The sequence below is a fragment of the Anopheles darlingi genome, chromosome 3, assembly GCF_943734745.1.
Source record: "Anopheles darlingi chromosome 3, idAnoDarlMG_H_01, whole genome shotgun sequence".
Lineage (NCBI taxonomy): Eukaryota > Metazoa > Arthropoda > Insecta > Diptera > Culicidae > Anopheles > Anopheles darlingi.
Window position 1 is genome coordinate 21,543,483 of NC_064875.1, and position 25,484 is coordinate 21,568,966.

The 25,484-nt window shown below is 42.0% G+C and overlaps 2 protein-coding genes and 1 non-coding gene across 7 annotated transcripts; 1 reads left to right on the top strand and 2 right to left on the bottom strand.

Annotated features, from left to right (window-relative positions):
* Positions 1-2,384: 2,384 nt before the first annotated feature.
* Trnaa-agc (transfer RNA alanine (anticodon AGC)) lies at positions 2,385-2,457 on the bottom strand. The gene has a single exon. It is a non-coding gene; the product is annotated as a tRNA-Ala (tRNA).
* An 18,028-nt stretch (positions 2,458-20,485) lies between these two features.
* Positions 20,486-21,990, bottom strand: LOC125955973 (TOX high mobility group box family member 4). The gene has a single exon (XM_049687352.1). The coding sequence runs from the start codon at positions 21,864-21,866 to the stop codon at positions 21,453-21,455; it is 414 nt and encodes a 137-aa protein (XP_049543309.1). The 5' UTR covers positions 21,867-21,990; the 3' UTR covers positions 20,486-21,452.
* A 1,150-nt stretch (positions 21,991-23,140) lies between these two features.
* LOC125955954 (protein brambleberry-like) lies at positions 23,141-25,214 on the top strand. Of its 5 annotated transcripts, none has more exons than XM_049687327.1 (4): positions 23,141-23,499; positions 23,552-23,804; positions 23,859-23,953; positions 24,013-25,214. In XM_049687327.1, exon 4 carries the CDS (start codon positions 24,101-24,103, stop codon positions 24,866-24,868), a length of 768 nt encoding a protein of 255 aa, XP_049543284.1. In that variant the 5' UTR covers positions 23,141-23,499; positions 23,552-23,804; positions 23,859-23,953; positions 24,013-24,100; the 3' UTR covers positions 24,869-25,214. The 5 variants fall into 5 exon arrangements, with proteins under 5 accessions (XP_049543284.1, XP_049543283.1, XP_049543286.1 ...); XM_049687326.1 differs by having other exon boundaries at positions 23,601-23,804; XM_049687329.1 differs by having other exon boundaries at positions 23,141-23,474.
* The last annotated feature ends 270 nt before the right edge of the window (positions 25,215-25,484 follow it).

Sequence of the window (25,484 nt, forward strand, 5' to 3'; positions counted from 1 at the left end):
CCATCAGTGTGTAGGTGTGTCTGTGTATGTGTGTTGTGCCACACAATAGAGCCGGGAAAAACAATAACCCCTCGCTCTCTCTATCTCTCTCTCTCTTCTACATGCTCCAGTTTGGTCAGAAAGGGGCTTAAGTCGATTGAATACGCCTCGACCTGTGTCCGGTGTCGTCGAATGCACTACACATTCGATTCACACCGGCAATCGCATTAATTAGGAGGCTTAGCAGGTCGACTAAGGCTCACAGCACTGTAACATACACACACACACACGCACACATGTGGTGGAGCATCAGAGACGGATTCGATCGATTGAACATGACCATCGACCGGAGATACAGAATTTCGGTTCGCTTTTACTCTTTCTCATTTTACATTTACAACAACACCCGGCAGTAGGAGCGCACAGTCTCATCACATCGATCCCTCGTCACACACACACCCCCCCCCCCCCCCTTTTCTCTGCTCATTCTTCTCACCAGCACCTGAATTAACCGACACGGGATTAGCTCATTAGGTAGCCGGGGAGGTCACAAAACGTGCTCGAACTTGCTAATGCATTAGCTCGCATTCGGCCATTTTTTTTTCTCTCTCTCTCTCTCCAGTGATAGTTGTTTGTGTTTGCGTGTGTGTCTGTGTGTGTATGCCGGCTCGGTGGCGTAGGATTTGGGTATTAAATGGAAGCTCTCCTGCGCATCCAATGCCTTGTCCCTTCAATACCACCTGTTGGCAAACGAAACCGCTCCTGACACTCCAATGTAGCATTCAGGAGTCATCCACAAGTTTTGATCCAACTGAACTACACTAGAGCGTGTGTGTGTGTGTGCGGTTGTGATTATAGAATTCTAATTTAGCGAAAGTTCTCCTGCTCCTGCTACGCTTGCAAATGTAGTAGAAGAGAGTAGTAGTAGAAGAGAGGGAAACCCAACTTTTCTTTTCACCCAATAGCCCACACATACTAGCACACGCGCTATAGCAAACGTCAATCCATTAGCCTTGGCCAATCAGTGACCAGTCCCTTTGGCTGGTTTTCGGCTTCAGCCTGGCACGATGGACACGTGCCTCGAACGGGAACATGTTTTAATGCTACAAATCCGGTACATATAGTTCAACTTATCCGGCTATAAGTGGAGTGGATCCACCAACGCGCCAGCACTGGCTGGTGAAAAACGGAGAAAAATGAAGACGAACATTGGCCGACCCTGACCGACATGAACACAACTTTCCTGCTCTCCATTTTCCCATCTTTTAGTTTTGAATCCACCCACCTGGTGAGTCTGAGCGGGGTTGAAAGAGGAGAAAGGGAATCGCATCCTACCTGACCGGTATCTTCACGTGTAATGATGGTGAAGCTCTCAGATGGTGCTCCGAAGTGTACACCACCACCCTCCGGGACCGGTCCCGGGGTACATGAACATGTCAAACATCATCACGAGGGCAGTGATTGGCCTCAGCGCAGCATCACATTCCGCACTCCCGCTGCTACACACTGTACGCTGTTCTGTGTTAAGATAGTTAATTCGCTTGCACCGCTCTTACCGCTCGGTTTGGGGCGGGTTGATTAAAAAACTTTTCAAACGAACGAACCGCCTGCGCCGAAGCGAAAAGCATAATGCGTTGAGTCGGTACTGGGGTGATGGTTCCAGATTTCTGGGTTTTTTTTATTTTGGACAGAAAATAAAATAACACTGCCATGGACAGAATCGCTTTGAAATGAAGTGGATGAACAAGTTCTCTTGCCTTTTTTTTTGCTAGATGAGCTCTCGTTCGTGTGGAAGCTATTTTAATTACATTACAAGCAGCGTACAGAGCTTGTAGACAACAATCTTGTACGAGGTTTAGTAGTTGTATGCAGGATGTGAGACCAGGCAGCCATTGCTGACATGCAAAGGATGAGGAATTGATGGAGTGAGCGGTCTGAAGTGTGTTGTGCAACACGAGTAAATGGTGATTAATACACTGATAGGCAGTTGTAATCTTTCCTGTGAGTGCTATTGGTATTTTTATATGTTTAACCGAACTCATCATCGCGAACATTTACTAGATAAAATTTCCTCAAACTGGACATAGAAATGGGTACTTCCTTGTCCTTATTTGTTATTGCAGGACTAATTTTTGGATTTCAATCGAAAATTTCAACAATAATTGCAAATTTAATTCAATAACTCCATCGAACGACAGACAACAGATCGAAAATAAAACAAAACAAGATCTACGATTCATCGGTTACCCTTCGTTGTTATAGCGTATTCAAAAACCAAGAGCTAAATTCAGCCTTAGATGCACAGCTACATTCTGCACCGATGATGCATCAAAAAGGGATTAATGTTGGATTAGAGATAAGATTATTGTTATTAAAAAAGATCTCTTCAAAAATTCGTGTCTCTTTGGAGGTGCTAGGCGTCGATCCTAGTACCTCTCGCATGCTAAGCGAGCGCTCTACCATTTGAGCTACACCCCCGTGACGAAGAAGTTTAACCAACTGTTATGAAACTCAAATGATTTTATGAAAGTCCTGTGAAATAATTGGAGAAAACCTGACAAAGTTATGGTGGACGTCGCAGATTTTTCTGCACTGCATTTAATGGTTTGAACTATCAATTGAAATCAACGAGCCAGCTAATAAAAGAATGGATTGGCTTAATTTATAACCCCACTCTACGTGGACTTTTGCCTCCATTAATGATCGTTATTTGTCCTTTGCTAACACGTTTTTATGCAGGGAAATCATGAAATCAAAAACCAAATCCAAATCAACTGCAAGCCCCCAAAACAAAGGCCACAAATTCTATTCTGCTTTTTGAAAGCGACGTATTTACAAAACCCAACACTCGACGCAAGCGAGGCATTCGCGAAAAAGCAAACATTACTTGAGCTGCGCAAACAACGCAGCGCGCTCTTTGCCGAGAACGCACAATAGCCAATTGCAACTGCTATTGCTTCCGCCGCCGCTATTATTGGGATGCAATTTATCATATGCAGCAGTACATCCACACATACATATACACCAGGACCGACACGTTAAAATGTCATTCAGGGTGGAACCAGCAAAAGAGTAAAGCAGAATTTTATATTCGTTTCCGAAAATGCGACAAAAAAGACGCAACCGATGCGTAACCCCCACAAAAGTCCCCATATGAAAAGGGGAAAAATGAAAATGAAACCGAGTAAAAATAATTTGGAAACAGATCAGATTTTTTTTTAATTATCAAAATTGCGCCCCCGTTCCGATCCCACCTACCATCATCGACCAGCATTCCGTGCGCCGCGAAAAACGCTCCCGAGTAACCATGGTGCGAAACCAAACGAAACCCCGAAATGGATACTGAATGTGCAGCGCACATTGAATATTACCGTTACCTCAATAGATTTCTGCGATATTCTAGGTTTATTTCGACTGATTTTTCAGCCCCTCCGCGCGCACCATATCGCGATAGACCCGCGATGGAGTTGATTGTGTTGACCGCCGCACCGCCATGCTTTATGAAAATCGCGCCAACAAAGTTTGCAATAACTGCAGCGGCAATAGCAAACATGAGCCAGTGGAAAAGGGAAGAAGGGGGCTACCGAAAGGAGGAAAAGGATGAAAACAATCTGAAACGGAGTGTGAGCACCGGACACAATTCCAGCCGGACCGAACCGAACCGAACCGAACCGCGAACCGAAAAGAATAATAAACGCCACGGATCGCCACCGGATTCACGATTCGCGACGCGTCCCATAATGGATGCAAACCTTGGAAGCACAATCGTGCGATCGTGTTGGTGTGTGCGTGTGTGTATGTGTGCAAAGTTCCTTTTTTTTCCTGTCGGGAATTCTCTTCATTCGGTAGCATACAGCATGGTTTCTTATCCGCCATCGATTCGCAGAGTTGAGCGTTATGCAAGTGTGTAAGGGATCGCGGTAGATCGGGAAAACATGAAACACATCGCTGGAAAAATCTCGACCACCGCTACCACACACTACCACCTACCCTTTCCCTGGGTTTCATTGGTTGTGTTACTGCACTTTGCACACTGCTTTTGCAACAATTACCGGGTTGCAGTTTCAAATGAATCGCAACAGGACGCGGTTCGACGAGCATGTGACCGCGAAAAGAGAAAAGCTGGTTGAAACGGCAGAGCCCGGGGAGGGCCCGGGGCGGGGAAATGAAATTGTTTCTCTGGCTCATTGAGTCTGTTATTGTAGTGCTACCGCTACCGTTTCAGTCCCCACGCAATGGCAATGAGCGTACACGGGAATCGAACATGGTACAGTGTAATGGTGTAATCGATATGCTGCCAGCCTTCTCCTAGGCCCCTCCAGGCATCGAGGGTTTTGATGATGCTTATCAATGCCTGCTTGTGTGGCTGTGTGTGTGTGTGTGTGTGTGTGTGTGTGTGTGTGTGTGTATTTCGTGCACGGTCTGATCATTAAATCATCATGTATCTTTTTTCATTGCTCGGTTAATGGAACCAAATACGCCATTAAACACTTAGCATCTGCATTCGGGCATTGTATTGTTTCTTTATCAGTGAATGCCACAGATCAAAGGCGACATTCGACTGCTATCTGACACATGTACCAGAAGCCGAGCCGAGAGCGATCATTATCAACCTGTTTGCTACTTGTAAGTTGTACTACATATTGTGTTTATGTCACAAGGTTTGTTAAACTTATTAAAAGCTTGATATTGCAGAATATCTGTAAAAGCGTTTCAAGGGCAAGAATGTACCAGTTTAATTCGTTAGCAAGAGACCACATAAAACTAGTTTTCGTAACGTTCCAAACACGAAATTAACAAAATATGTAACGGAATACAACAATTTCCTGATAGGTTAAATAAAAACCTGACTAGTAGTTTCTTTAACAGTAAAACTAACAGAGCGTGATATTTTGATCAATTTCTTTCGAAAATGATAAAAATCCAATCAAACTACGTATAATTTTACCCTTAATTTAGAGACAAGTTGGTTACAATGCGTACCTAGAGGTAATGTTAGTCAATAAAAGTGTCATCGTAAAAGGGCTAGAACTCCGCAAACTATGGCGAAGAAGCGTAGTATATTCAGTGCATTATAGAGAATAAAAGGCATCAATATTCCTGGTCAAAGCAAGATGGAATGTTTGCAGTGAACATTTATACTGGTTTGTTCCCCACCAGTGCAAGAAACTAGCCAAAATTTCCAAATGATACTTCATCGAACATTCTTTTCATGATATTTCGAGACATCACTCATTCAATTTATCGAAACTCTATCCTTAACGTAATAAAAATTGATGAGGAAATCAATTCTGGTAAACGTCACGATTCTTAAAATGGGGATTATTTTAATTCGTACAAAAAGTGAGTATTTTTGCGACAATTGTCTCTTTATGAAACAAGAACTAGAAAGATAATGGAAGAACAGGAAAAAAACAAACGACAAGTGATTACGGTGGCAGAAAGGCAAAACAAAAACAAAAAAAGAATGGGACAGAATACAAATCAAAAATGTCACAAAATGCCGGTAGACCACGTGCCGAACATTATTAAAACGTAGACATTATTAACTAATGCAATGTTTTCTTTATTCGAATCTTAATAGCGAGAGTTCTTCACGTTTGCGTTTACACGATGAACCAATATATCCCAATATTTTAGTTCTATCCACAGTCCTTTGTTTTCAGAACAACTCCCAGCATAAATATTTTCTTCCACAGTATCCCTGGTAGAATAATCGCGATGAAGCGGATGGACTAGAGCGTCAAGCGTGCACAAAGCATTTGCCACGAATGATCGGTCAGCTTTCTGACTTCAACCTTCTCCCCGTCCCGAACAGGACCACCTATCGTGTCTCGACTTATCCATCGGAAAAATGAAAACATTCTAGAAACACCCGCAGTTTTCCATCTTCATGTGAGCGCGTCACGGAACGCCCCCGGACCGTCGTGTGAGTGAGTCACGTGGAGTTGAAAAACGAAATGATACCTCCTTAGATTTCGTCGCAAAGAAGTGCCCGCTCGGAAGCGTCCCAATCTCGCCGGCCTTAGATTCATCGACACAGTCAGCCAATGAAAATGAAGAAAAAAAACCTCAGAAGCACGCCCGAACTCAAGAATCATTCTCAATCGCTCTTGGAACCGGGTAATCCGTACACTGGTTGAACGACATGACCAGACGGAATAAAAACAATAGCCAAACAACAGCATATGCACAAACAGACGCACACATACACACAGCCGGATATGCAGTCGGTAAACAAGCATCTACTACGATCGCGCCGGAATGGCTAGAGGGTTTGGGGGAATAGAATCTGAACAATCTTCAAACATAGAAAGAAAACGAAACCGAGAACGAACAAGAAGCAAAGGAAGTGAGAAAAAACCCGTGTAATAAATCATTGTTTGAGTGTGTTGCTCCGTCCGGTCCCGGTTGCCAGCCAGCGGGCGCGATGTAGTGTTGAGCGTTGCACTGGAACACCAAAAACCATCCCAGAAGCAAGAGGACATTTGGCATGCATTTCACTGGGGGCCGGGAGGGGGCTGGGATGGTTTCAAACTGATGAACGATGAACGACGGTCGAAAGTGCTAAAAAGCTGAATTTTCAAAACGTGTGTTTTGGTGAAAATGGCTTTCGGTGTGAAGAGGCAGACACCACCACCACCATTATTGGCGAGCAGTGAACAGGACGAGAATGCCAGACACCCATAGACACCCTAACAAAACCAACAACATATGCGTCACGTGATGATGAACGATATATTTTTATAGTTTCTTTTTTTTTAAAGTTCAGTGACTTGCGCTCGCCCTTGCTGGCTGGTTGGTTGATGATGATTATGGTTGAGAGACGGAGATAAAAATGGCGTCCAGCGTATCCACTGTGAGTGATCTCGAGGATCATAAATATCGTTCCAGAAAGATCACGGTCTGCGGGCTACAGTGACTTGGCTATTAAACACAAATCGAAAAGCCATCCAGCCTATTGTTCGGAATGTTCGTTTTCATCAGGCAATGCTCTGAACCGCTAACACCTGACATGCTGGTTTAATGCTCAATAGGGCAAATAATGCTAATTCCAACGGACAATGAATGGGAACGCCAATCAGGACCTGGCTGGGAATCCGGGATGAATCCATTATAAAGAAAAAGAAAATAAAAGGTCATCTCTCTCTCTCTCTCTCTCTCTCTCTCTCTCTCTCTCTTTCTCTCTCTCTCTTTCTCTTTCTCTCTCTCTCTCTCTCTCTCTCTCTCTTTCACTCTTTTTTCTCTTTTCCTAAACATCGCCGGTGGAGCAGATAGTGATTGCAGCATGTTTTATGGCCGCACAACAAATGACCGCCAGCGTGTCTAAGCTGAGGAAACGTTTTAAAATGACTTTCCAGCAGGTTTGGTCCGGGTGGTGATGGTGGTGGTGATGGTGGTGGTGGTGGCACTGGCGATCAAGAAACAACCGGAACAAACGCTCGCTTCTTCTGGGTGTTGGCCGCAAAAGACGTGAACGGTAGGTGTAGTGTCGACATCGGGTCTCCGGGGATCTTTCTTCCCGTGGCCACTAATGACCGTAGTGGGAGGTACCGTAGAATTAAGATGGATTACAGCAAACGACGAGCAAATGGGATCAAATGGATCGTTTCAAATGTTTCATTGCATTTCATATTGCCCGCGACCTCGTGCACCAGTGGCTGCGACTTTAGGTGGCTCGTGAAGTGTAACTGAATCGAAAGAGCCTGACGGTTGTCCTGGCTTTGTTCGCTCCGGACGAGAAGTTTCCATTCTTATGTATATTCGTTTCTGCCCCAAGTGCAGCGTTTAACAATCTTTTTTTATGAAAACATTGAATTTCTTTAGTTTTACTGTTTGAACGGACTACAAGTACTAATCATACAAACTCAAATTATTTCGAGAAAGATGGAACAATTCCGAGAAAGATGGAAAAACGATGCTCGGTGGCGTAAGAATTTGAGCGGCGCAGATTGATGCGAACAGACTTTTCCTCACTAAAATCATCGCCATGCAAAAACTATTTACCTTTTTCCAAGAAAAATATAACAAGCATAACAAGTGATAATTTCTCTACCAGAATCAATTGTTGTAATTGCATAAATGTGCACTGAACAGTGCTGTACGACCATTCGTTTGCACCACGTTGATGGCGCGGCATAACCGTAGGAATATGAACTTGTATCACTGTAACTGCGTGTGAGATAATACTGAGCCAAACTTACATGAAAGAGAAACCTGAAAGGGCAAATTACATTCCTGTTTATGCTACAATCGTTAAAGTCAATCGCGCAAACATATTACATCGAAAACGGCGAGGTAGATATCTTAAAAAATAAAATGTTGTCCAAATATCATAGTTTTCTAATGTATGATGCTGCAGTTTTCTGATTAAATGTCATTCAAATGGACTGAAATAGACACCTTTTTCTTCATCCACCGTTGCTCGGTCAAAAGCTGCCAACAAATCAAAGTAACACAGTGTGTGTATGAAGGAATGTGCTTATCTATTTTCAATACGGTTCGATTTCGATTGAATTATAATAACTGCATCCGCAACGAGGGTTAACGCTGGTCAGTTGAATTAGTTATCGCGCATTCAAAATACCCAGCATTAGCCTACAAATTATCAGCGGTTTTGAAAACAACTTACCAAACCAGAGCGTATGTTGGACATCGCAATGACGCGCGGATTCCGCACCGCAGTACATCAGAACGTGGTGTTGGTCAAGGCGGAAACACCAGACACAGAAAACAGCACTAAGCCCGAGCGATTGGAGAGAGATCGGCAGTGCATGAAATTTGATCGCGAGTGAGCTTTAAGGTAGCCTTGATTTCGATCAGGAGATTTAGTTGTTCTTCTTATCGTTGCGCGAATTCTCTGCTTGTCCCTGCCACATTCATCATAGCTTGCGAGCGATTCCGTAGAAAAGTAGGTCACTTATTTTTTATCACGAACGTCGAATTTGGAGATTAGTTGGGATGGATTTGGAACAAAACCTTAGCTGGAAGGGATTAGATAGAAATTTTGCAACGACTTGCGTCAGGTTGAATGAATGTGGGATTTAAGTTATTTTGACGGGGGAAGCATAGTATGGAAATAATTTAATATTTACCCATTGATTTAACCATTCCTTTTGGATACGCTACTGATGCATTTCCTTTTACAAAGATGGAAGTCGCTACCCCAAAAGTCGGGGCTTCAACCCAACAGAACATGTTTGGGAACCAGTCATGCGAAATGGGAACAGAAATTAGGAGAAACGTTCAATACAATATTAGCAGATTACACGTAAAACTTTCGCCTAAGAAAGCGCGTTGTATAAGAATAATATACAACAAAGACAAAATTTAAAAGAAACATCGATAAATCACTATAACTAAGACTATGAAGGCATCGAATCAAGCGTTTACTGAATTCAAATGAGTTAAAACGCAAAGTCTTATAATTACTTTTTCCATTCCGAAATTGCTTGTTGTATATTCACTTTTGTGGAGATACGTTGAGAACGTTAAGTTATAACACAAAAAGTATCGTTTGTGTGTGTTCGACAACCAAATATGGGTTTCGTTTGATCCATAAGTTCAAGGTAACGCGGACCTTAGACGATATCAGTAAAGATAAGCCATCTGATAAGAATAGCATTGGTTTTCAATATAAAAGGTGGGTACGTTCGTCGCATAACTGTAACTGTGCCATTCTACGTCTTCCAGTACGAGCCCTAGAGAAGCGAAAAACATTAATTGGAATCGGCGTGGGTACGCGAGTGGTTTCTTTATCACTTAAGACTCCAAGAGTTCTGTACTTTATTTGGCGTGCGTCTGTTACATTATGACAGTGGTACCGTTTGTGCACGTTCAAGTTTGATCCCTTATAGCTATCAGTGCAAACGATTTAGCATCGTGTTGTGCTTTATCTAGGTGATTTCTACAAGTTCACCAGGTGATTCATATGAAATCATGCTAATTAGACGACGCACCACGCAGAACGTTCTTCTGTTTGCTGGAGAATGGTGGAAAAGACCGTCAGCCGCGCAATCGGCTGCATAGATTTTATCACCATGTATGATGTTGGTAGGGTTTTTTTTATGTGATAATCAGCGTTTAAAGAAGATAAGCGAAATTTATTTCGAAATTCGTGATCGTCCGCTTTCTTTGGGAGATGGATCTAGATTCATTTTTTTATCGCTGGCAAAACCTATCTCGCCCTAAATCGCCCTTCTTGGGCGAAACCTATTTCTTATTCTGCTTGGGCACCTAACTTAGGGAACCTAACACAGTTGAAGCTTCCATTAATCATAGTCTTCTTGAAATCAGGATGGTTTAATCATAGTCTTCTTGGAAGGAACAAGATGATTGATAAGATAACCTTCTATAAACGACTTGATAAAACGTAACTGCGCAAACGTCATCGAAATCTACTGGTAAGCTGCGCCATATCTGGCTCTGGCGACTTGTTATTGATAAGATAAGATCAATACAACGGACCTATTTATTCGATGGTCGAATAGCAACGAATGTACATTCAACCAAATTGGAGCACACGTTTGTCGAATCGCGAGAGGAAGTTCCCTTCTCTCGATCCATTGAAGTAAAGTGAAGTGATTTGAAGTTTTAGTATTTGAAGGCATTGGAGTGAATTTCCGATTACTATTGTTACCTGCGATTTCGAATCGGCTTCAAGTCCGTCGGATTGTTATGTAAGTCAAGCAATTAATACCAAAACATTTGATAGTGGATTTGGTTATTTATTCCGGTAGCGTAAAGGTAAAAACTTGTTTATATTATTACCTCCGAGTGAGAAAGAACTGTAGGTGAGAAAAAAGCTCCAAAGCTGTCTGGAAGCTTATGTTTGTGCTGTGCTTTGAGGAGCTGATGGGGCGATAAACACAACTGAGAAGAGTATATTCCCAGACGATTTGGATTGAAAAGAAAGTGATATGAATAGATCACAGAGTTTAAAACATAACCGCTAACATACAGATACCAGATGTGTTTTTTTTAACTGCCGAAGACTAGCTACGTTATTTGATTATCATCTTCTATTCAAAGACTGTGCTGGTAAGCGCATTCTCGAGTCCATAGTTTTTAGCACAGCATAAAACATGAGCCGTGTGATAAGCTGTACGTAGCACATATCTAGCGACAATGGTCGCGGCGCTAAACCGGTTTAGAAGACGAGCGTGAATCCCCATGCAACCATCTCGCTATAGTGACGAGAGTAACCTTTTCGGGGAAAACCAAATGCTTCTCTAAAACTGGTTTTTTGCTTAACTTTGCGTATTCCAACATTTCAATTCATGTTTTTGGACATTTGGCGGAGACACAGCAGGGTTTTTACATGACAGTTTGACCGATCGCTTCATTCACGATTATGTAACACTTCTTATGTATATTCTAAAATATGCACAAATCGACAGACATTTGACGGAATATTGGAGTTTAAACAGATGCTGCGCTAGCGTTTGTGCTATCCTCGTGTTGATAGTTCGATTAGTCATAGCGTTGTTCCGAACCATGCTTTTTGTTCATGTTCTCTTTTTTTTATGTTTCTAGCTTCATAGCCTACGATTGATAGCAGATCGATTGATACTAAGAACTAAGATCATTTTATTGAAACTGTTGTTTTAAATAACATATCCAATGGCGGATCCAGGACCATCCCAACGCCCCTCTGACAAGGGTGATAGAAAAAGAAAATTGCCTAGCAGTGAAGAGAATAAGAACACGAATTTATCCATGTCCAAGACCATGATAAAAGATGAACATCTCGAAGCAGCACAGTTGCATCGAAATATGGCTGGGATTAAAAGTTTTCTGCATGGTATATCATATCAGATCAAACTCTGCATTTACGTGAGCCTGGTGAATGCTAAGATCGCAATGACTCCAACGAATAATGCCGATAAATTCAGCTTCACCGTCTCGGCCGAGGATCCAGCAGCCGGAAAATTCGATGACATCGTGTACTCCTTCAAGCATGGGGAGAGGACAGGCAAGCTGAATATTCAAGCGAAACATAAATCGGGATCACCTGCTTCCAAAATAACACTAGATGATTTCACAACCATTAGCGATACAAAAAATCCCTTTGCTGTTTCGAAGTATTTCATCTCATTCTGTGATCACCAACAATCGACAACCGATCTGGAAGGGTTTATCATTTGCACTAACGCGGCTATAGACGACAAAGCTATGGATATGTGGAAAACAGTCGACCCAAAAGCCAAGGACGATTCAAAGCCATCCCTGGATTTCTATGTCTCCATATTGTTCGAGAGAATTGGAGGCAACTGCTTCCGACTGGACTACGATGAATTGAGACGGTCTACAGACGGTATGTTTAGTCATCTTTATCAATTATTGAGGCAATGTACCAAACGTGCTAGGTTAGCTGCGCTATTGATTGAGGCTATCAAATCGAAGAAAAAAATTACGCGCAACAATCCTCTTTGCAAACAGTATCGTCAAGCCATTTTGGATGTAATAGATAGAAATCTGGTTTCAACGAATGGTTCATATGGATTTACAAGCAAATTTTTAGGTACATATTCCTCCAACTTACAGCCAAACTATGAATCATTTAGAAAGGAGTTCGAAGATCAATACCGACAAGAATTCAAGATCGATGGAAGCGTATGGGATGATGTAAAACTGAAACGGATACATGTTGCGAAAGACTTCATGTCGGAAAAAAATGATGAATCATCAGATTCATTCCCCGATGAGAATGTTGATCAAATGATGAAATCCTTTTGCGAACGATTTCGTTTGTGGTGTGACACTAACAATGAAAATGAGCTGGAAGAAACAATAGTAGATGTTTGGAAAAATTTTAAATCCTGTGATGAACAGTTAACCATTAGTAATCTGCAAAATCGATGTATTGAGGAGAATGTGGCTACCAGGATGCTATTCAAAACGAATTTTGATTGGTTGATGGATCCATTCGCCAAACCTTTGCATTCAGAGGATATTTTAAAAGGTATCGAAATGATTAAATACATTCTAGCACAGATGAAATTGAGTGGTATCTCTGAGAAACTGCGCGAAAAAGTTGCACGAGCAAAACTTCGAATTACTCACGACAATCTCGAAAGATCTGAACTATTTGATGAAATTTTAACTGAAAACCATGTGGAAGTGGAAGCCTACGATATTCAATTTGGCGCATCGGTAGTATCAGACATGTTGTCTTTACAGTGTAATGACCTGGATTGTATTTTATATCTCGATCAAACGGATATCGTTAACGATTCCGATACGGTAGAAGCTGTGCTTCGTTGTTTCGAGCAACGCATCCATTTAATCATAATCTGCTATGAAACTTTGAATGCGATTCAAAGCATCATACGAAAATGGAAAAAAGATATCTTGAAACACACTGCAAACCAGTTGATTCTTATCAAAAAAACGAACAACAGTTCATCCTTTCTAAACGATTTTCGCATTCGTGACTTGACAAAAGAATCATGCACGCAGTTCCACAGTGAAAACATTCCCATATGTACTACAACTATTGCTGCGGGCAAAATTTTTCAAAGCAGTTTCCATGACATTTCGATCGAAGAAATCACTAAAGTGTTGGAATGGGGAAAGCAAATGGGAGAGAACAATGAATTAATGAAAAAATATCAGGATATCGAAAGTACATATGTTAATCGTGGTTGGATTGCTGATGAACTCAATTTAAAGCCAGAGAATTTAGTAAACTATGCTAAATTGTTTAAAATATTTGAAAACATAATTAAATCTGAAAAGGAGAATATAGACTTCAAGGATATAATTGAACGCATTAAGGGACAACGGGTATTCAATCAGCTTTACACAAAGCGTAACAATCCAGAGAGCAACCATGAATCAAACGTTGACGATGCTAAGAAGGTTTCGATATTTTTTGGAGAAGCGGGATGTGGAAAGTCAACCAATCTTACATGGTTGGCTTGGCATTTGCGGGAACGTTATCCTTCATCCTGGGTTTATCGATGTAACTTATCTGCTCATTGCACCGCATATGTACCATATAGACAGGAGGACCCAAACAATTATGTTGATACAGTCATTGATGAAATTGAAGCGTTGCGAATGCTATATAAACTGATTCATCTATCGCTTCAACTTGAACAGATAAATGCTCAAAAAAGCGCCGAATGCTTGACTCTTTCGGATGGAAACGCCATTATGAGCGAAGATCTGATGAAATTTCACGGTTTATCTTTAGAAAACTCGATCGCACTTCTAGTATTTAGAGAAAAGTTTAACTCAGGGGAATTGATGTTGCTGTTTGACGGATTCGACGAAATTGCTCCTCATTACAAGCAAGTGGTTTTAAAGTTTCTATGTCTGTTTGAACAATTTAAAGGAGTAAGGAAATTGTACCTTACAAGTCGTCCGTACGGTTTCAAAGAACAATTCCAAGTGTCTTTCAGAGATCCTTCGTTTTTTCAATTAACCCCTCTCATGCTACAAGATAAAGTTTGTATGCTGTATAAGAGCATTAGAGAGAAATATCATAATGGCAAAGACGATGACGAAATATCCGATTTCAATATAACATTGTGCATTGCGTTAATTTTTCTTTTGCGTGGAATGAGCGATATTCCACTAAACCTTGTTATGTCAGTGGAAATTCTTGAGCAACATGTTGTTCAGTATATACACATTCCTTCGAAAACGGTCAGTTTTAAACTGTTTAAGGAAACAGAAAGCCTATTAAGGCCATCGGCCATGGTGGAAGAATTTGTGAGAATTAAAATTCAACACAGTTTATATGAAAAAATTGGAGCAGGTAATAGCGCTTCTAATAACCCCCGAGAAAGGGACAGGTATGAAAACGCCATACATGAAGCTAAACTGCAACATGGCTTACTTGCACTGTGGGTTTTATTTGACAAAAGTGAGCGGGATGCTATCTTATCGGCAAATGAGATTCGAGAGGCCGAGGATTACATGAACAAAATACATGAAGCCAGTGAGAAAACTGGCATAGTTAATGGGCTACAGGATGGCGTTCCAATGTTTATCCATCGCACATTCGCTGAATACTTGGCTGCTTGGTGGATTGTCAAGCGCCGTGTAGAAGACACTCAAGGACAAGGCCTATTGAAAATATCTAGGCTGAATTCTTTCTGGAAGGAAAGTGAAATGCGCAGATATATTGATACCATTCTGGCCAAAGGCCATCCTCTTAATCTTGCTATCATTTGGGCAGATTGGTATACTGCACAAAAAGCATTGCAGGATAATTTGTTTCTATGCCTTACTGCAGATAATGGAAATAGAACTCCATTACACCTATTTATGTGTTATTGGGATTTTCCTTTAGCTTGGCGTAAAGTGGTAAGCATTTTATCGAAGAACGCCGCCACAATAAACTTGTTTAAACACGGCGTGATAAACCAAATAGAAAAATTTTTAGGTTGGACTGCTTTAGACTACGCATTTAACCGAGCAGAGCCAAAACTTATATTTTATCTGTTGTACCTGGAGGCTTCTATAAATGTCAACGCTCTTTACAATAAGGTAGTTTCACCTGGTAACGTTCATGTTCGAAAAAGTGCAAGATATGCTAAATATTTTATGGGATATCTAAGCAGAAAGGGAATCGAGTACGAATCGCACAATGACTGCAAAGCAATGAAACAGTTTTGTGACAAAGTGGCAGAGTACTTGATCAACGAGACACCCGCGAAATTCCGACGAACCTTCGATCCAGAGGCAAAGAACCTTAATGACCACGAAAAATCGATTATAGAAGACGTTATTGTAGAAGATTCAGTCTGGTTGCTAGAGAGTATCATAAAACAGGTGGATGACCGAGTAAGCATCACACAAATGATCAAGGAATCCTTTTTCGCATTTACCCTGAAAAATGAATCGATTTTTGTGTTGAAATACTTTGTAGAAAGCGATCAATCCATGATAAGTGAAGAAGATCTTTTGAAATGCATACTATCTACTGTGCAATGGAACTATAAACATGAATTCAAATGGTTATTTGATCTTTATTGTTTTCGAATGTGCATCAATGATTTTCATCCATGCTCCATTCAAAATGAGGATGTAGGCCAATTTATTGTGGATACCTTTAATGTTGATGCACTGAGGACAGTTTACCGCTGTAGAGAAAACATATTTCCTAGTATATCAACCGAAATCATTGACCCAAACATACTCTCGGTGTTGGTTGTATGTGTGCTTGAGGTAAGACTATCAATGTTGAATTATTTGAAAGAGTCGTGTAAGTTGAATCTTGGTGCTGATCTTGTATACCATCTTGCAAAGATAATTCGAAAATTGTTTTCTACAATACAAATGAGTCACATAAAAGAAACAGCCCAAGCATATGAATTTCTGTTGCTTCAAGCATCAAATATAAGCGACGTCGAAGCGAATAAAATGCTTCGTCTTGCCATGATGTCAGATCTTTTCGATTTCTCAAAATGTCTGATAGAACGATACAATATAGACTTGAAAGTTGTTGATGACTTAACAGGTATGAATGCTTTCCACCTGTGTGTTTCACGACCACGCAGTGTTCATCAACATATTGTGAATGCAATATTAGAATTATTTTGTTGTATGTTGAATAAAATGGCAGTGGATTGTTTTGGCATTTTTGATCAAAATGGACGAAGCATTCTTCACCTTGCTCTCGAAAATCAACACAATGAAATCGCAGAGTACATCATCGCTCAAAAATTGGGAATTGATAAATTTAATGAAATGAAAAACATAGGTGTAGATGGTATTCCAAATTTAACATACTGCTACAGTGAGATCCACCATATAACCAAATCAACTGGGAAAAAAAAGTGTTCTAATAAAGTATTGGGTACGTTAGCGGACCAAATTGCCAAACTTTCCTTAGAAAATCATGACCAATTAACCCAACAGTCAACATACCGTTTATTAACACAAGATCCCGAAGAGTTGTACCAAATCGCGGTGAAATGTTGCTCGCCATTCCTGATAAGCTTTTTGTATCGTACGTTTGGATACACTATTTCTTCATCGGTGCATGATGCTGATTGGTTAGCATGGATAGCAAAGAGCTTGAAGTCACAGGACATCCAAATATTCAAATGGGTTGTTAATCAATATTGTATTGAACATCATATCATCCTTCCACATGGGGCTAAGGATATCGGCTATCAGTATGAGGTTACTGATAATACTAATGCTTCTTCGATGCCATTAAATGTTGAGGAATTGATCGAACAAGTTGAAATGAAACTATCGAATTACCTATTGAAAGACGAATTATGCATTATAAAGCTTGTAGTCCTTACAGTATGTCTTAAACATGAGTCAGCCGTCAGGTATTTATGCGAAATGTTTGATGTTAATATCGATCGACAAATTCTATTCGATATTATGGAAATTACGCATTACATCACAGGCTGCTGTGAGTCTGAAATGCCTGTTTACGAATCGATTTATAAATATCTGTTTGAACGATACTCAAATTTACGCGACTTAGATGACGAGGGTAGAAATATTTTTCATCTTGCTGCACACTCGGGACCTAACTGTTTGACTAGATTCTTATTCAATTACGAGGCGGCCCAAACCATGTTAATTAATAATCATAATGCATTGAATGTCTTCCACTACTACGCTTTACGACATTATGGGCGGGATTGTTGCTACACCTCAAATGTGGATCTGTTCGGTTACATATTGCAGCGAGTGGTTGAAAGCGATGAGAATGAGATGGAAGACACGATCGAAAGTCGTGAGAATAGAATCAAGGACCTCTGTTTCAACAGTAATGAACGAAGCAAGAGTGTTATCTTGCTTGCGGTGGAAGCGGGTAACTTTGCTCTTATAGAATGTATCTTTAATTTATGTTTAGGAATTACTAACCTAGACCTACCTAAAGTGTTGACCTTGAATGAATGTTCGATCTTTAAAGAATGTTATGATGCGCTTAACCGAATAGCAAATGCACTTCCTTTTAATGCAAAATCAGAAAAACTGTTAGCATCGTTAGCCAAACCCATCGACAGCTTTTCCCTCGAGAATATTACAAACAAAACGAATCAAGAGAATGTACAAGCTCATGTCTTAGAAGATACTTGCCGATCAGCGATCAGTTATAGATCAATTTCAACAGTGGAGCATCTAATAATGTCATGCAAGCATCAAATGAACCAAGAATTGGCTGAAAGCACTAGCAGAGAATTGTTTGCCTGCATGTTGGAGTGTATCAGACGAAACAGAACAAGTTTGTTCAAAGTGCTCGTTGGTCATTATCGCACCTCACAAGGCATTCAACCTAGAGTGGAAGTAGAGTATGACGAGCAAGAAAATGATTACAATAATGGTGGTGCCAGGATTGATGAGCGTGACATACAGTGGTCAGTCGTCGACGAAATAATGCCTTATGCCTCCGTAAACCCCGACCTTGCACCACTGCTTATTTTGTTAGTTACTTATGAGAGACTTTCAATGGCACAATATTTGATCGAAATGCTTCAGCTGGTAATTAACAGACCATTAATTCGTTTAATTTTGAAAGCGCTGCTTAACATTGAATTAAGAAAGCGTGAGGGCAGAGCTTTAGTATTTGAATACCTTGCAAGAATTAGCGAAGGAAAACCTCATTTGCTACATCTGTGTGCACAAGTTGGGCATGAAACTATTGTCAAATACCTCATTGAAGATAAACACCAAGACCCAAATGAAATAGACTCGGAGAGTGGATGGAATGCAGGTCATTATTGTGTTTCGGAGCCTGTGCAAGATTCCAATCGGGAACATGCTTTTGAAGTATTAAAATCACTTATAGAAATGACACATATGGACTGCCTCGGTCTTTTCGATCGAAAAGGTAGAAGTGTCCTCCATTTGGCAATGGAAAATGGTCACACACAGGTAGTGGAGTACATCGTTAAGCATAAACTAAACCTGAAACCTTATGAAGAAGTACAAGATTCTTTGAACTTGGAAAAGATAGATGAATGCATCAATGAAATAGAACGAATTGCACAAATCATGCCAGATATCATGCACTATGAACCCATATTGCTAAAATTAATTCATCGAAAATATAAGTTAAACGAAGCGAGGAATTAATTTTACATAAACTGATCGTCAACATAAAACCATGTATTACTTTATTCATATTATCGTCGTTCCGACCTTAAGTGCGATAGATAAATCTAATTATTATGAATGTATCAATTGGGAAAAATAAAATCGTATGTTTAGAAATAATCAAGCCTTTGCGTTTTCTCTTTCGTATTGGAAGCTCCTGTAGAATCACAATCTTTAAAGCATTTGAAGAGATTAAAAAATGCAGCAAAATACGGTACTCGATGGTGACTATTTCAATCGGAATAAAATCGTGATAAAGTAACATTATCTTTCTAAATCACTGTACTTCGTAAATCAGGTTAGTGTTATTAACAGCATTGAATGGTAGTTGAATCATCGTATCCAGTACTCTAAATTTCGGAATCACAAAACCTCAACGATCAGGGAATGTTTCTGTATGGCCGCTACCGGTGGGCTCGACGCTATGTTATTCGGTAACTGTAACGACGCTCCCCATGTTCTATGGTGGAGCAGTTAGAACATCTGCTTACAGGTCATCGAGCACACTCCGGAGAAGAGTTGATTGTATTTCGCAGGAAAACTGGCACACGGTAAGACTTCAAAGGGCAGCTGAGCATCATGTGCCACCGAAATCGAAACTTCAATCATACTTTTAAGCCTGATGAAAGCGCATCCAATCGCTCCCATGTGCCGCTCCACTCCTGCCCCTGGTAGCCCCACACAAATCCATCTCGCTAGCGACTGACGACCCGTCCGGTCGAGGCATGCAATTGCTCTTTTACGACAGCGAACCATCATAACTCGGAAAGCTTGCTCGATTCACCACGTTTTACCCTGGGAACCCGCCGAGAAATATGGAAGGCATCTTTTGTGTACTACCCGCGTGTATTTGTGGCTTCGCGAATCAGTGTAATAGACCGTCAGCTGCTGGTGCTACGTCGAAAAGAGCATTTGATAGAGTGAACCCGGCCGGGTACCGAGAGCGAACCCACACCGAACGGCAGTTAATGTGGGTCAATCGCATTACGATTTTGATGCGCTAGATGCTTGAGCTTGGTGGCGGCAATCAATATATTCACCAACGGCAGCCACCATCGCCGGACTAATGCGATTCCGCGTGCGCGGCTTCTGCTGATTGCGCCATAACGAGATTACGAGTTCCGGGCATTGGTTCAAGCTGGAAATTCTTTCGCAAAAACTACACCCATCCCGGGGATACACGGCTGGAATTCCAGTGGACGTGCGACAAGCATTGATGGTCAACCAATTTTAAACAGTGAAGTTAACGCTAATGCTGTACGGTACAAGATGACCTTGGATTACTGTGTGGTTCTTGCGATAATAACTGCCAATCTCATTCATCGTGGAAGACCAGATCGGAGGCTCCAAACAGTCGGAACAGTGGAGAATCGACAATAAATCCTTGCGGTAACTAATTCGACAAACAAAACGCATAAAGTTGATTGTTTCTTACTCTACGACGTATATTTCATTGTATTCTAAAGTATATGGTTTTTTGGCGCGAACGATCTGTTTCGAAACGGTTCGTTATCGCTTATGTTCAATTATAGTTTACACATGCTGTAAGATAGGACACCCTCCATTCATGATACGTCGTCGTACTGTGTCGTACCAGTTTCCTGGCAGAGTCCTGGCGACATGACGATCAATAGTAATGTTAGTTCGTGTTTTCATAGTAAGTAGTCAAAAGATTGAGCGATTTAGCTAGGTACAACATTAGGCTACATGCGATACTTCATCCGCACGTTAAAAGAACGGTAGAGGAACCGGTCAACATATGTAAAAGCGGCGGAAGTTTAGACATTGGCAGGATAATTTCCATGTACGATATCATGGTCTATAAATTCGATTTTCTTAAACATGCCCAAGGAATCCGGGTTGCAATGCTAAAGTAAATTCCGAATTGCCTAAAATAGACCACCTTTGGTGAGAGGTTTGTGAGTCTCGCAGCGAGATCAGAGGTGTAAAAAAACGCAAACTATCTCCGACTCGATTCCAGGTATAAAAAAGTGAATTCAAACATCCTATCAAAGGTTCCGAAATACAACAAATCGTGTACGGAAGAGGAATAGTCCAATCGATACTTCTAGTTTTAAATTTTATGATTGCCAAAATGCACAATCTTTTGGGATGTGTTTTTGGGGGTGGCCGGAAACAGTCCGGAAACGTAACAGTAACTGAACAGCTTGAGTCGCTTGTTTGCCATCCGCTATACCCAACCCGATGTCCTCAGTTCCTAGCAGCTTTGACGATGCCCTTTTCTCTTCCGATCGCCTGTTTGCTGCTTATGGTGATTGCCTAAAAACAAGAATCTTAGGTGTTACGGTCCACACGCTCCGTCCTCGATGACTGGCCTTGGTGATCGTGTGATTCGCTCGACGACGATGATAACGGTGGCCGGAGAGGGGTATCTATTTCACCGTCGAGATAGTTTGCTGCGGTGTGCTGTTGCTCTGCACCCAATGTCCGAACACGTCCCGGCAGTGCGTGACGACACACTCGCTGCTACAGTACTCGTCCTCCCAGTCCGAGTTTATGATGGCCAAGTTTGTGCAGCCTTGCCGTATGCATTGCTGGGGTTGTACCGTTTGCTCTACCTCGCTGGCGATCGCCGGACCGGATGGTGGTGCTTCGGTGGGTTGCATCTGCGTCGTGTGGTCCACCACGGTTCCGTTGTTCAGGTGCATGCTGCCGCTACCGTCGCCACCAACCGGAACACCGCCCTGCTGTCCCTGCGGTTGATGGAGCGGCGGATTCGGATTCGGAGTCAGCTTGACGCTTTCGCTGTAGCGCTGGCTATCGAAATGGAGTTGCGGCTGTTGCATCCAGTTGCTGCGCTCTGCTATGCCCTTGCACAGCAGGAAGATGATCACGTTCCGCAAGCAGGAAACAAGCGCCTTTTACCTAAAAATCTTGTGTTTTTGATAAATGCGACTCTCGATTTTTTTATTGCCTTGTCTTTTGTCATTTGCTCCCTTCTGTAATGACCGACCTCAAGGTTTATGAAACTGAATTGCGATCGTTCGAATCGTGGCAGTTCTGATAAAAAGTAAAAGTATATATTTTAGCCTATTATTTAATTTTTTAGTGGTTTAACTTTTATATTAGTCCTACTGATACTAATTTACGTTAGTTTTCTTGTTCCAGTGCACAAGTCATGGGCATAAACCAAGGTACTTTAAAAAGACAGGTAGTTTCTTAACCGCTTTGACAGGTCACCATTTTCAATTTGTTTGACATTCATAGCAGGGCGCTTTTTATCAACAAAACCACGTGAGTTTCAAGAAGAAGAAGAAGAAGATGTGGGCAAGTTTGGTGGTTTTTATCAGGGAAAGTACTTGATTTCACTCTTTTTCGAATGTTTAAATGATTCATCTCTCTATTTAAGATCATTCGAGCGACCGAGTTGTGTTTTACAGCGAGTGAGCACGGTCCAGGAACGCTAGCTAGCTCTTGTTCTAGGCCGGGTGGCAAGACCTACGGACCGATACCATATTGAAACACTAGGAAGAATTTGGAGAATATTTGCATAAACTTTAACTTTCGTGCCACTTTTCGTGAATTTGAACTGTCGTAATACCACAGAAAAGCGAAAACAGCTCCGAAAAGTGCGTTCCCGAAGTAAACATCCCACCATCCCGTGAATGTCAAACTCTGAAGTTTTTTCTAAAATACGATCGAGGATTTGTTCTGGATAAAGCTACCTGTCTTTTTAAAGTACCTTCCCAAGCAACCACAGGTAGCCTTCAGTTCTCATGAGGAGAACAATAAATCCCCCTTAAGGCTCCAACAGTTCTGCTGCTGACAACAATCAGAACACGAAATCCCCCTGAAGGCTCAAACAGTTCTCCTATGAGAACACGAAATCCCCTCGAAGGCTCAAACAGTTCTCCTATGAGAACACGAAATCCCCCTGAAGGCTCAAACAGTTCTCCTATGAGAACACGAAATCCCCTCGAAGGCTCAAACAGTTCTCCTATGAGAACACGAAATCCCCCTGAAGGCTCAAACAGTTCTCCTATGAGAACACGAAATCCTCTGTCCAACACCAAATCGTGTGAAATTTAATTTTTTTATTATTAGTTCAAGTGGCGTCGAGATTCGAGCCGGGTTAAGCCGTGCTGTCAGATCGCGCACACTTGAAATAAGCTCTCTTTCCTCTTGATCGTCGACGCGACCGGACGTGCTTATCGTGTGAGCAACATCTGCGCTTTTTTTGGTGATCATTTTGGGAAAAACCCTCGCGTGCATCGACAAACCACCGCAAAACTTTGTCCGACCGTCTCTTCTATTAGTGCGGACCCGAACCAGGCTCTGAAGTGGATCCGAACCAGACCGTGTGTGGCCTCATATAACGTAAAAAAATCCAATATGGCGACCTTTCAAGTTCTAAGACACCACCTCTCTATTTGATACGGCATTGACGTTCGCAAGTGCGTAATAACAGGAATGATCATGGTAAGCATTGCGAAAATCGCTGTAAAAAGTGGAAGATTCTTAACATTTTCAGCTTTTCCGTACGCTATCACCCTCTTCATCGTTTCTGTTGACGCCGCAAGTGCTACCAATTATCACCATCATCATCAGATGCAGATAGGCAACAACAGCAGCATCCGGTACATCATGTACCGCCGGTGCAAGTACCTCGAAAATTGTCCTTCTTTCTCTGCGTTGGTCCTTCTGCTAGCACGCGTGCTAGACAAGGGGCTAGTTGAGGCACGTTCACTAATTTTAGAAACCGAAATGAGTTCTTCAAGTAGAAGGTAACTAACCATTTAGCCATGGTGTCCCATTCTTAGACATAATCTCCTTTCCAGATGGATCGTTGCTATGCTTTTGCTCGTTTGCCTACAATCACCACTAACAACTGCCTCGCTTTTGGAATATATTTGGCCTGCGCAGGGGGACACGGGTAAGCAATTGGTAGCAGGATTAGGTAGGTAAGCTGCTTTCAATAATGTCCCTTTCCAGGCGATCAATCGACGGCGATCGATACTTTTCCGGGAGTACCGTATGAGCTGAGGAAGAGTTCATACGGGAAGCATCGAAATGGATCGGAATGACGCTGTCCAAACTGGATCTCTGTCATCATCGGATCGTGTTGAAGCTGAAGAAATCCTGCCACGAACTGAACGGAGAGCAAATGGGGAAGTTGGCGGTGATGCTGCTCAACTGTCAGTCCGATTCCGAGGGCCGGCCTCTGTTTCCATGCACGGATGAGATGTCGTTGCGCCAGTGCAGGGAACGGATGGATTCTGATACGTGGAACGCCTATCATCTGATCACGAACCGTGCCAAAGCAGTATGTGCGAGCGTACGGCATGAACAGTTTCGTGGATTAACGGAGCTCACGGTGAATAAGTTGATGAGCACGGCCCACGAGCTGCTGCGGATGATGGGTGAGCTAGCGGACAGTCAACAGAAGCTGCAGAGCGTTACTCGGGAAGCTATCGACGAGATGGTGGGCAACAACGAGTGCATTATGCACCAGCAAGTTGACATCATGAAACTGTCCGAGGTGCATCGGGCAAAGGTCGAGTCCAATTTCTGCGAACTGGTGCGCGAGAAAAGTTTAATCCGAGCCGGGCAGCAGGAGGTGGCCGTATTGTTGACAGATTTGCGCGCTCGGATCGATGGTAGCATGAGGCAGCTAGAGCAACAGCCCAAGCGCAGCAAGGTAAACCACGATTCCCTGTTGACCGATCTAGAGCGTTTGCAGGCAAACGCAGCCGCCATCGCGACCAAGATTGATGAAACCGGGATTCATTTTGTCGAGCATCACCGTGTGGCAGAGCAGCAATACCGCTACACGTTGGAGCAGTTGTAGCGTATCAACGCAACCGTTGCTAATGTGCTACAATCTTTGGGCAGTGTACGAGACGATTTCAACCGGCAGCTAGCATGGTTTGCGGAGAAGATTAGTGGCGGTGAGAATGCACTCCAGAAGGCGTACATCATCTTACTGCACTTTAGCTTTCTGCTTGTCGGAATGATCTGTCTAGCCTTCGTTAGGGCAGATAAACTGTTGCGTATTGCACTAATCGTGGCCGTTCCTTGCAATATGATTGGAGGACTGTTGGATTTGTTTCAACCGGATATTTCGCGGCTGTTCATTGCGCTGGGTTGTATAGCCTTCATAGTTCATAATAAATCCTAGTTTTTTAAAATTAAAATTTGGTGTTATACATATATTTGTAGAAAATAAATATATATATCATATATATGTATGTATATGTATATGTACACAATATATACCGTCAAATAAATATATATATATGTACACAATATATACCGTGCCAGCGCACCCTGCGGACAAAATGTGAACTATTTTGGGGGATTCAGCGTTCTCCTCAGACGTTCTGATGGGCATTCTGAATCCCCCAATTTTGTATGGAGAAATTGCTGCAAATTTTGGGGGATTCAGAATGCTGATGAGAACAGCC

Bases quoted from the DNA above. Each gene is read 5' to 3' on its own strand.
- LOC125955973 (XM_049687352.1), bottom strand. From the start codon at position 21,866: ATGCAACAGCCGCAACTCCATTTCGATAGCCAGCGCTACAGCGAAAGC.
- LOC125955954 (XM_049687327.1), top strand. From the start codon at position 24,101: ATGACGCTGTCCAAACTGGATCTCTGTCATCATCGGATCGTGTTGAAG.